This window comes from Leuciscus leuciscus, assembly GCF_965113295.1.
Source record: "Leuciscus leuciscus genome assembly, chromosome: 8".
Taxonomy (NCBI): Eukaryota; Metazoa; Chordata; class Actinopteri; order Cypriniformes; family Leuciscidae; genus Leuciscus; species Leuciscus leuciscus.
In genome coordinates, this window is record NC_138732.1 from 36077578 (window position 1) to 36090686 (window position 13109).

At 36.5% G+C, this 13109-nt stretch overlaps 1 protein-coding gene across 6 annotated transcripts in view; it reads left to right on the top strand.

The window, feature by feature from the left end:
- The window catches only part of LOC309504961 (traf2 and NCK-interacting protein kinase), a 75512-nt gene extending 63641 nt beyond the window's left edge, over positions 1-11871 (top strand). For 5 of the 6 annotated variants that reach the window (XM_082178265.1, XM_082178269.1, XM_082178266.1 and 2 more), the window contains exons 30-32: positions 636-795; positions 6751-6890; positions 7060-11871. In XM_082178265.1, the coding sequence (XP_082034391.1) occupies positions 636-795; positions 6751-6890; positions 7060-7143 (384 nt within the window). In that variant the 3' untranslated portion in view covers positions 7144-11871. Of the gene's footprint in view, positions 1-635; positions 838-2361; positions 3905-6750; positions 6891-7059 lie in introns of those variants that run through there. The other variant, XM_082178270.1, reaches the window with a different exon arrangement.
- The last annotated feature ends 1238 nt before the right edge of the window (positions 11872-13109 follow it).

The following is a 13109-nucleotide window of genomic DNA, read 5'->3' on the forward strand; positions in this document are numbered from 1 at the left end:
AAATAGACATTGCGAACTACCGTCAGTCGCTTTGGTTACTATCAGAGGGCTCTGGTTCATAGCTCTGGTTGCCATGGCAGTACGAGCGGAAACCAGGGACAACGCGGATATGACGCCATTGACGGCGACAAAACGGAAATAAAATTACAAATTTCTCCTGGTTTGAAAGTTGTTGGAAACAGTCGGGATAATGTAAGTACACAACTAAAAAAAATATGTAACATAGATATAGTGATTTTTGCTATTTTTAAAGCAAAAAAGTTACATATTGTGGCTTTAAATGTTCAAAACCATTCACAAGAAAGAGAATACCTATTTTTTTGTGACAGCATGTGATAATATGCTTCCGTAAATTAACACATTATTGAAGAAAACATACAGCCTATGTTTGCAACTTTCAAATGAAAATAGGTAATTTTGTTTTAATATACATTGCCTTAGCATAATAATTGGCTGTAGTACTTTTATGTTACGACCAGCTGACCCCTGCTGTATTACATGCCGTGAAGAGGAGCTATGAATAATTTGACAGCATGGCATACACACAGTACAGTAGAGTGATGTACTTGTGACCTCTGTATTTGTTAAGGCAGTAACCGTTCTCCTCTTTATAACAGAATGTCTGTGTGTTTCAGATCCAAGGTCTGATTCATCCGCATGCCATCATCATCCTCCCCAGCAGCAGTGGGATGGAGCTGTTGCTGTGTTACGAGGATGAGGGCATCTATATCGACACCTATGGCCGCATCACCAAGGAGACGGTTCTGCAGTGGGGGGAGATGCCCGCCTCTGTCGGTGAGTTTCAGCTCTCAAATGATTTATCTATAGATAATAGGGGTGTAACGATATTCAAACCGAACCGACAAACCGCGATACAACAGCCACGGTTCGAACCGCGATACTCTCATGTCGAACCGAACGCGCCCCGCCCCCTGCTGCCCCGGCCCAACTCTCACATCACTTTGTCACAAAACTATTTTTTTCTTCCTTGACATTTGATTAAATAGTTATTAATGAGTACACTTTTAACAACTAATAAGAGCTGTAGTTTTACTAAATATTATTATAATATTATTTACTAAATAAAGTGCATGTCACGTGATTTGGGTGATCGATCACGCTCGAGAGTTTACATACGCACTTCAGGATGGCAACTCATATTGAGATTGAAGACCCTCCGGTCACAACCACTGACTGATACAGCAGCAACAGCAGCAGTGCTGATCACGACACTTGAGAATGATCACCGACACCTGTCATCATCCAATATGATGACATATCACAGCATTTTTTAATCATCGTTTTGAGACAAATCATTGTTTGTTTTGCGAACATAATCCTCTGCCGTCTGGTCGCTTCCGCTTCAAGCCGGACTCGTCTCGCGCTAACGGTAATTCCTTTTCACTGTCCACGTTTTGATTTCGGCAAATCAATTTTAGCGAATGCAAACAACGTGATTATTGTTCATGAGTCCAACATCCAGCCACGCAAGAAAACATGTAATCTACCTGAGGGAATAATATGCTCACAAAACATTTCTGATTATTATTAATGTTTAAGACTGGTTTGTTTTTTCCCCCCCAGGATTCTATGAAGAATGTAAAGATCATAAGATATTTATTTGAAATAGAAAGCTTGTGTAACACTATAAATGTAGGCTACTGTCACTTTTGATTAACGTAATGCATCCTTGCTGAATAAAAGTAGGCAATTACTTTCTTTAATTTCTTTCCCCCAAAAAATTATCTTACAAACCTCAAACTTTTGAACTGTAGGCCTATGTATAATGTTAAAAAAGCTTTCTATTTCAGATAAATGCTGTTATTTTGAATGGTGGTTTGTTTGTAATGTGACATTTTGTTTGTATGACTTTACAATAATTTTTAGAATTAAATTGTACATAAATAGGTTAAGCAATACAAATGTGTTTGTCTGATAACCTTTTAAACATATACTTAACTGTCTGCAGACAATGAAATGATGTACATTGTGCGATGCAGTACAAATATTTTGAGTGTCCCTTGTTTTCCTATAAAGAACCACGATTGTCCCGCATTTTACTTTTCTGAAGTTGGCAACCCTACTCAGGTGTGCAGTTTATTTCTGACTAGTCAGTGGAGGCATTTATTTCATTTTAGTTAACTCAGGTGTGCTAAGTGCTCTAAAGAAAGGCTGAAGCCACTGTATAAAGTTCAGTTAATAAAGTTAAAGTTAATCTAGCGTTATTATTGCTGGTGCCCTGCCATGAACCCTGCCCCCACAGCAAACAGAACCGAACCGAACCGAACCGTGGCTCCAAAACCGTGATATGAACCGAACCGTGGCATTGGTGTATCGTTACACCCCTAATAGATAATGCAGCTTCATTTTAATGTGTATGTTTTTTTGTTGTTGTTTCTCTTGGTTTTTAATGGAACTGTCTAAATGCGGTCTGGTCATAAGCTATTTTACTGCTCTTGAGGTGCAGTTCTTGTACTGACATGCGAATGAGATTCTAAATACGAAAAAGCAAAACAAGTCATTTGGGTGGATGAGTCATCTTTCAGCCCACTTCCTACATATGAGCAGATTTGTGTGTGGAGAAAGTCACAGCAGTCCTGTGTTAAGACCTGTTCACACCAAAAATAATAAAGTTGTAAAAATCGCACTCTGAGGATCGTTTGTTTCGGAACTTTGTGCATTTTCTCCGTTTGTTCAGTTAATTTAGGCAGATATGAACACGGCAATCACGGTCGGATCCGCACCAAAACAATCGCTCTGAGATCGCCTGATCGAGGTGGTCTCGGCCCGATTGAAAACGAACTATGGGGTGGTTCAGTTGAGGTGAGAAAGCAATCCGACCAAACGAAACCAAGGAACCAAGCGGTATCGTAATTCATAACGGGAAATGTGTTATATAAAAAGCAGCAGTGTCTGATTCTGTGAGTGAGCACATTGGTTATCACAGTTGAAAACCAAAGAGCGCCTCTTCAACTTAAAATGTTGTGTAATATGTTGCTCTTCTCCCTGCACTGCAAGAATACTGTCCCGACGAAGCCTTGATTCCTACTCTAACGGCATTATAAATAAATTTTTAATTTATGGGAATAAATTAGTAGAGTTGGAATGTGTCCCTGTTCTAGCTTGAATGATGACTGAAACTTTGTATTACTGGCACTTCTCGTGTTTCTTAAGATAAATCACGAAGCGAACTTGTCAGTTCATCTTGATGGATGACGCAGAGGAAACTCTGAGCAATAAGAGGACAGTTTAATCACATGTGACTTGCCTAAACACATTTTTGTAAGCTTTGAAATGTTGAAAGTGAACCAAACCAAGAAGAAAATGCTACATTGTGATAAATGAAGTTTTATGTAACAAAGTTCGGGAGGAGCATGTTCTAACCAATAAGTACGATTGGGGAGGAGATGTCACGAAGATACTCCGTGACCATATACAGACTATGGGGCATGTTCCCTCATTTCACAGGTGCACAGCATACAATTGATTTTTGGGATGCTGGAAAGACATAAAAGGGTTGGGTGCGATATATGTAGGATTATTGTGTGTAAAAATGTAAGACTAAATGTTGTGTTAGACTTGCTTGGTATGTTCCGTAGGCGGGGCCACGACGTTAAGATGGCCATGGTAACATTCGGTAGGGGGGGTGAGTGTGGTGTGAGCGTGGTCGGAGTACCGCCACTGTTTGGTACAACAATAGACTGTTGGCACGAACGTGTTTATAGTATAGTTGTATTTATTTTTTCATTTATTTTTGGTTTGTTTCTGCACCGTGGGATTTTTCTACTTATTGTAAAACAAAGTTTGCATTGAACGGATTCCTGCTTGTTCCAGTCACCTCATTGCCTCTAACAGGGGCCTATATATAGCCGATACAGCTATATATGAAGAGTTCAGATGCAAAAGCCTCTAAGTGCCATCTGAAATTTTCTTCTAGAATGATAATTTTTATCAAGCTTGTATATTTAAGTTAAATAATTTCACTTAAATTACAATTAATAGGTCATTTTCATTGCCATTTAAAGCTGCAGTTGGTAACTTCTGTAAAAATGTATTTTTTTACATATTTGTTAAAACTGTCATTATGTCCTGACAGTAGAATATGAGACAGATAATCTGTGAAAAAATCAAGCTCCTCTGGCTCCTCCCAGTGGTCCTATTGCCATTTGCAGAAATACACTGCTCCCGGTAAGAAACAACCAATCAGAGCCAGGAGGAGTGTCTTAGCAGTGTCAATCATGCTTGTGTACGCGCTGATCATCACCCCCCTCTCTCGCACAGCGCGTACAGTCGTTCAAAATCAAGATAGCGGTGTGCCGCGCAGCTGTGCTAATGGCGGACAAACAACTAAAACTGCCAATTTCTCGAGTGGCACCAGCTCATACAACAAAGACAGGTAAACGGAAAAAGACAGATGACGATAAACAAGCCCGTCGGAGCCCAATGACTCAGTGTCAAAACTCTAGCCGCATAACTGTGCAAAACAACAATTGAAACCTGCTAATTCACTGGCTTGTCATGTTGCTGAAATAATGTACTAGCAAACCTTATTTAGCATTACACATGGCTAGAATAATTACTTACATACTGTAACGTTACCATTATTATCTTGCTAGCTATTTATAACTTATAGAAAGAGTGCAACGTTATGAAGTTACATTACATGTATTGCAAAATACGTAATGATTTGAGGACCAAGTTTGTAGTCAAAGTATGGGCTGGCCATAGTCAATGTAAAGTATATTGTTGATGTTTCGTCCCTACCAATGCTAGCTTGATAGTGAGTACTAAAATACATCTTATTTGTTTATATTCATAATGATAAAGTTAGATTTTTTTCTGACATGATGTCACTGCATGCACTGCGCTCCTCTCCGCTCGTCTCAGGTAAATAATGCGTCTTCCAGCTCAGCGGTCGGAGTCGCGCGTTCATGTGTTTTGGGGGCGTGGCTTTGGAAGGAGCCCAGAAGGGAGGGGGTGGAGTGAATGGAAATAATGAGCTGTCTTTAAAACAGTCGTGAGAGGTCTACAGACACTCAATTTTTATACTTTCTTTTTCAGAGTACTTACATTTTAATTATGTATTGATATATAAATAAAGTTTAAACAAATTTGGAAAATAAGTTTTTTAGACAATTCCTACCTACCCAACCTTTAAGTGAAATTACTGAACTTAAATATACAAGCTTGATAAAAATGATCATTCTAGAAGAAGATTTCAGATGGCACTTAGAGGCTTTTGCATCTGAACTCTTCATATACAGTCTTTTCTGCAACCCTTCCGCCACCCCGCCTCCTCACTCTCGGCTACTTACTATCTCAGCCAGGGATATGGGGAGTACTCTGGGTTTGGGCCACATGCCGAGCTCGGAGCCCTCCCCTGGACAGCACGCCAAACACGCAAATACCTTTACTCTAATTATTTATAAGTGTGAACTCATAAAAATCCCTGTTTCGGAACAAAGCAAGCGATCTACAGATCTGAAAACGCCCTAAGAAAACAGCCGAGTCTGTCACCACAACTAGAACATATTGTTGTAATCACTTTCAGAGCTAAATATATGCATTAATGTTCGGAAAACATAACTGAAGCACACTCTTAGAATAAACATACCGTTATCATCTGTTGATGTGTTATAAGGTTTTTGGGGGGTTTTGGTTTTTTTTCTTGGTGTGAACAGGCTTTTAAACATGCTGTGGTCTCAGCTTGGAGGACGTGACAAAAGTTTTCTACTGAGATCTATGTGTTCAGTATAATAAACAAGAGATGGTACAAGACTTACATAGTCTCACATTCCCTTACTTTACCAGAGCTCAACATTAAAGCAGTGTTCCTTAAAAGAGGTTTCAAGACAACTTCATCTCTAAAGTGGTTCCAGTCTAGAAGTAACTATTAGTAAGACTATTAGTCTTAGATGGAGGAGACTATTGTGTAGAACTTTACATCGTTGAATAACCACATCAGTCTGGGTAATTTCTCTATGTGGCTCAATGGCAGCAGAGGAATATTTGAATGAATCAGTGCTAACACCAGTGGTGATGGACCAGACTAGCTGGTCTTCAGGATATCCTGTGTTTTGGATGCATGATCGGGCATGGGATGTTGTGGAGCTGGTCAACTTTATTGGCCAAAATGTGGAAAATTATCAACAAAAATGTACTGTACACAAAATGATAGAATTAAAAAGTATATAAATATATATAAAAAATAAACAAAAATACAAATACCGGTATAATACAACCTTGATGAGCTAACCACAAATTCAATTTGGCACAAATGACGGCACATTCTTGGTGTTCTGTGGTTTCCTAGGGGTGAAATAAGGGTGAAAACCTGAGTTTCGATCACAGAGAACGGTGCCTTACCTCGACAATATTACTGGTAATAATACGATATTACTGATATAACGACGTGACTCAAATATAATTTACTCAATGTTATCTTGTAAATTCTCGCAGTCGTGCTCATATTCAGAACAACTGCATTCTTGTGATTTTGCTTAATCATTAAAATGATTTTTTTGATCACATCTCCTTCATATAGTTCAGATGAATATATTGTTGCAATGTTAAAACTTCACTTATTCTTTTTCAGAGTTGCTCATGTTAAACAGCAATGATAGAAAACCATGTTTGTACCAAATCATCTCCACTTTGTTGAATATTTGTGTGTGTGCTTAAGCTAGAGTTCTTTCTTCGTGACTAGTCGACTTGATGTTGATTTGCATCTGTTTCTTTGTTGTATGGCAGCCTACCTTCAATCAAATCAGGTGATGGGATGGGGGGAGAAAGCCATCGAACTCAGATCTGCCAAGACTGGAAGTCTGGAGGGAGTCTTTATGCACAAAAAGGCTCAGAAGCTCAAGTTCCTGTGTGAGAGAAACGATAAAGTAAGAAAATTCCTATATGCTTATATATCATCACATTTAGAAATGGCAAAAATCTCTCAAAATTACCCCAGAAATCCCATAACATAGAACCATTTTAAAGAGGCTGTCTGGGCATTATAAGCATATGAATGACTAAAAGGTATGAAACAAAGCATTTGTTTCTCTGCAGGTGTTTTTTGCTTCTGTCCAGTCGGGTGGATGCAGTCAGATCTATTTCATGACGTTAGGACAGAACTCGCTCTTCAACTGGTGATCTTTTGTTGCTGGGCAAAAGCATCCAAATTACTCCGTATAAACTGTCCATATCCCATAATGAACAATCTCTGCAAATAGATTAAAATAGCCAATTTTTCCATGTTCACATGTAAACAATTTTAATAAAAGTGATATATATATACATATTAATACATGTAAAATAGGTGATTTATTGCATCCTGTCTGACAGTGTCAGTCTTTGTCATCTTGATCTGTGCTTAACCCCAAAACATAAATCTTGTTTTGGATTTTAATTTTATTTCTCTTTCTTTTTTCATGTCAAATCTTGCTAAATGGACTTTATATATTGTCCCTAATACCTAATTATTTTATTGTATAATAACCATGGCTGGTACACGGTTTGGTGTGAAACCGATACTAACAGCTAGTAGATGAAGGACTAACTGTTGTACTATTGTACGGTCAAATGTTGTTGTGGGGGGGGGGGGGGGTTGTGTATGCTGACAATTCAGAACTGAATTGATACAATAACTGTGCACTTTCAGCTTTAATTTTAGGGACTTTTCAGGTAAAAAATTATTGTAATGATCAGTTTAATTTAGTTGTTTTTGTTTATTATAACTCTCACCATACTACAACACAAACATAACTGAACACATAATCTTGATAAATGTTATATCAATAAAAGGTTTGTTTAGCTGTTGGTTGCATGTCTTTTGGATGCAGACTGAACGTCTAGTGTTTCCTTCTGTGAGGAGTCTGAACATCATTTTTTTTGCTGCTGGTTTTGTTTTAGCTCTTGTCCGCATTTCACAGATGACAAAGTTTGTTTTAGTTAGCTTTCTTTTTGGTTTAGCTCACCTTTTTATTTTGTCTTCTGGTTCTGGCTAATCGCAGCATTCGATATCTACTTCCACAAGTTTCATTACGCTCCACAAAGCCGTATATTTCAGCTCAAGTTTAGGGATGATTGATAAACACATATCAATCTCATGCTGTATCATGGAGCCTTACAATTCAGTGTAAATTAGGCTCTCATTAGTGTTCTACCTATGGCTTAATGTGTTTTCTGTTAGCCGTACAGTATTTTTTTTAAATTTGAAGGAAAATTAAGACATTTTCATTCTTTTTTGCATCGAAACTTAACTGAACATAAGTGTAACGGCCTTCAATTTACTGTAATATTTTTATGTTTTCATGGACTTTCAGTTTCTTTTCATTCATCACATGTGCTCATTTGTTTGATCTTTCCCGCCACTCATCAGTAACCATGGTGATTCATTCGTCACAGCTGTTCACCACCATGTGTTTAGTTCCTCTCTGTTCACTCTGTTTCTTTCGGGCAATGTTTGTGTATGCTAGTGTTTTTCAGCACACTGTTACGCCTGTCTACCCTTTTGTTTTAATAAACCACGTTTATATTTCAGTTCGTCTTCATCTTGTGACAAAGCCTGGTTGCATGTGGAAAAATACAACATGTGTGGACGTGAACGTAGAGATGTGAATGTCTAGAGATGCGAGTTGAGATTGTTGATTCTGTTGGGAAATAAATGGAGCAAAGAAAAGCACCAGGAAGTGGGAGATGATCGTTTTAAAGATGTTTTAAAGAAAGTTGGAATGTTGGAAGTCGGAGTTAGAAAATGAGTGGTATGGAGCTTGGAATATGTGGGAATGGTAACTATTGAATTGTTATATCTGGACAAGATTTATGTACTCAAAGCACCTGTGTTTGTAAAGATGCAATACTTCTGAATGATTCCTTGAAAATCCAAATGTATGCACTTTGCATTGCTTGTATACAGACGAACTGTTCATGCAGCTGTTCTATTTCACACATTGATGATTTGTCTCATTTATGGAACAACAGTAAAATGTCAAATATGACTGCAAGTAAAATGGCACCCAAAGGGTTTTTGTTTTGAACAGACATTCTGTGAGCATGCGCACATCCAACACACCGGAAATAATGCTGGCTGTAGATCAGAAATGCTGTTTTGTGATCTTGTGAAGGATCATAATTATTTGCAGCAGAAAGACTCCCTTACGGAACAAAAATATATTTCCATATCTTTATGATCACTATATTATATGGTTTAAATATACTGAAATAATATATTATATTATATATATGCTTTTTATATATAGACCTATTTAAAAATATATTTACATTGTAAAATGTCATTTAGATGAGTGTACTTAGAAAACATGTGGAAAGAGGAGGTTTTACTTAAAGTACTCAATACAAAGACATAAGACTGTTGGGACAATGATAAACTGCACTTATTTGTATTCATTAAACTGTAAATACTTTGTGCATGTCTGAAACTAAACTGCAGTACAGTTTTTGCCTTTTAGATAAAGCAACATGCAGCGTATCATCAGTGTTTCTTGGTGTTCTGCTGGACTGAAGCTCAGGCTCTACTCTTCAGCACAATGGTGACCCACAAAACTCAGACAACAGAAACCCTTTAAATCCCAACAGAACATTAAACACTAACAGATCTCTGAAGATCTCAGCAGAGGAGGTTAAACACTACCAGCTTCACTTATTACTAACCAGATTTACTTTATTTCTGTTTCTGTTATTATTATTTCTTATTGAAAATTAACAGAGGTTTAGATGTTGATGAGTTTTTCAGTCACCCGGATGGAGATCAGTGTTTACTTTAGTTTGTCATAATGACTCTTGACTTTATAACATTACTTTTTTTTCTGGCTGCTGTAACTGTGTTTTAAACACTATCGTTATGGCTAAAATGAGCATTAGAAAAAATGCTGGGTATGATCTATGATGGTCTATGACAAATGATGGGTATTTATATCCCTGGTCTATGACAAATGATGGGTATTTATTGATGATGTCATAATCATCGTTGAATATTCAGGATCACAGATCTCATCCCAAGGTATGTTACAAAAGTTTGTCAGATCATAAATTTGTGAACCCTGTGAAATTATAACAAGAGATCAAATGTCACTGTGGTAATTAAATACTTTTTTTTTTTTTTTTTACATTTATGTTGTTTATACATTTACAACTGCTATATTTAGTCACACACGGACATCAATAATCAGCATATGAATCTCAACAATGGTGACATGCTTCATGCTGCAATGCATGCTGGGAACCATGGATGGGTTTTTTACTATGGTAGCTCCCAGAATGCATTGCAGCATGAAACATGTCACCGTTGTTGAGATTCTTAAGCTGATTCTTGATGTCTGTGTGTCACTAAAATTGCAGTATTCCAAAAAACACATTTTTGATTAGTGATAATGCTTGATTTGTGGCTCAGTATAATTATTGATGATTACATCAGCAATAAATACCCAACAGATTATCCACATATTAAAAAATCAAGAGCCCAACTATAGCAAACTCTGATCTCCATCATGGTGACTGAAAAATGATATAATTTTCAATAAATCATCAACATCTACATCTACACCTCTGTTAATTCTCAATAAGAACTTCTGTAGACGCTTGAGAGAAATAAAGTAAATCTGGTTAGTAATAAGTGAAGCTGGTAGTGTTTAACCTCCTCTGCTGAGATCTTCAGAGATCTGTTAGTGTTTAATGTTCTGTTGGGATTTAAAGGGTTTCTGTTGTCTGAGTTTTGTGGGTCACCATTGTGCTGAAGAGTAGAGCCTGAGCTTCAGTCCAGCAGAAGACCAAGAAACACTGATGATCATATTTATTTTATCTATTCAATTAAGTTTGTTTAATAAGTACAAATTAATGCACGCCTAATGTCTATCATTGTCCTGACACTCTTTTATATGTTGTTATATTAGAAACTTACAACTTTGGGTAAAACAACCTTGAGAAATTTAAGGCAATCGGTTTCCAAGTACACTCAACTATTGTATAATACTAATTATTGTACATATTATATTGTATTATAAATGTGATATAATATTACTAAATATTGTATTTACATTTTACAGTGTATATTGTTCAATATATGAAAAGCGGCAATTCCTTATGTATTACTCAATATATTGTAATATATAACATTATATTAATGTAATATATTTTTTCAGTATATTTACACCATATAATTGATCATAAATATATGGAAATCCTTAGGGGATGTCTATCACAGTGCACTGATTTCATGCTGTAAATCAGTAAAGTATCTCAGTATATCGTGAAGGAGAGAATTGCATTATCATTAGACAGCTCTCGGTGTGTTGCTTCAGTAATTCTCTGCTCTTCCCAAATCCAGCCTTAGTTGAGTCACGGAATATCCCATTTGTTTGGGAATAAACAGACATCCTGATGGGTGGCAATGCTCATTTAAATCAAACTTTTGATTTGAAATAAAAAGTGTTTCTTCTTTTGACTCAAGCAGGACATGTCAGCTGTGCCTTAATGTGTGTTCTGAGTGGCAAATAATTGAATCTTAGACATGAAAAATATCTTACAATTTTAATTGGGGTTTGTTTTCAAATTAAAATGTCTTGACAGTTTCTGTACTTTCACTTTTGGTCAAACTTTGAAAGTCAGTATTGCACATTAACTACAGGAAAGGTTTATTTAATTCAAAGCTTTTTTCTATGTAACCGTGCAATTTGACTGTATATTATTGTATATATATTCCTAAATACCTAAATGTAGCATAATAGGAAGTACCATATAATCAATATTGTTATGCTTGTTGGGTTTAGATTGTAATAACACAAAGCTGCATATCTGTATTTTGTGTCATGTGTGTGTGGCTACTCTCAATGAATTGAGCCAAATAAATGCTTTAAGAATGGACGGGTCAGTATGTCTTTGGTTATTGTTCTTCCCATACGCTGTGTTTTAATGTTAAATCAGCATCAGCACAAACCTTCCATCCAAAGAATCATAATACACAATTTGCAGGAATAAAAGAGAATTGGATGAATTTGCTCGTCTTACAGTTTTTCACAATTGCTAAGACACTTTTCTTGAAACCTTCACCCATTTTCTCACAACATTAAACACTAATCCAAATTTCCAAACTAAACTCACAAAACCATTGATTCTTCTGGCAAAGTCAAATAATTGCTTCAAAACCATTTCACCTGTACTCAAAATCAAACATTGCTTTCAGATCATACACACAAGTCAATAACACAAGCACTACAGATCATTCGTTAGACACTACATCAAAAAATGGAGAACACAGCATCCAGAACGTTACAGTAAAGAATTTTTGCAATTACATAAAAAGTACAGTCATTTCAACTTACAGTTTTTCTGAACTGCTAAAACACTGAACCCCGTTCTCTGAACCACATTCTCAATAGCCTAAACCAATTTTTCGAATAAATCACTCTTTCTGTAAAATATTACAGTTTTTCTCAATTGTTTACACACATTTTCTGGTACTTGAGACACAATGACCACAACATGTAACTCATTCACCACCCCCCTGAACCAATTCTGCTCAACTACAAGCACAATTCCTGTTTTACACTCAAATTGCAGTTCTAAAACACTTTTTTCAAAACAATACACACAATTCTCTGCTTTTGGCACAATTTTCATGCAGAAAATCTCTTGTTTTCACAAGGAACACACTGCCATTCAGATATGCACACTGACTCATCACATGGGCAAACACCCGTCACACAGTTTTACAATTAGCAATCAGAGCTTTAGCATAAAGGGCAACAGGTGCGCTCTTCAATGGAGCAATGGATGCCAACATTGGAATTTTTTTTTTTTTTTTTACTGTAACTGTATACAGTAAATTCTTCTGTTGTTTTGTATGTAGACCACTGTATGTACAACTTTGTGTTGGCTGGGATGTACACTGTGTACATTGTTTTTGTGGGAAAAATAGAACACACAAATACATGGTAACAAATATATTTTGAGTATAAAAACAATATTCTCAAATATTTTACATCACACTTATGTATGTACTGTCTGTAGCAAGTGAACACTGAACAAAAAAAAAGTCATTATGATGAATGGAGAAGAAGTGTTTTCCATTCACCATAGTGTTTTCCATTGAGTACATCAGT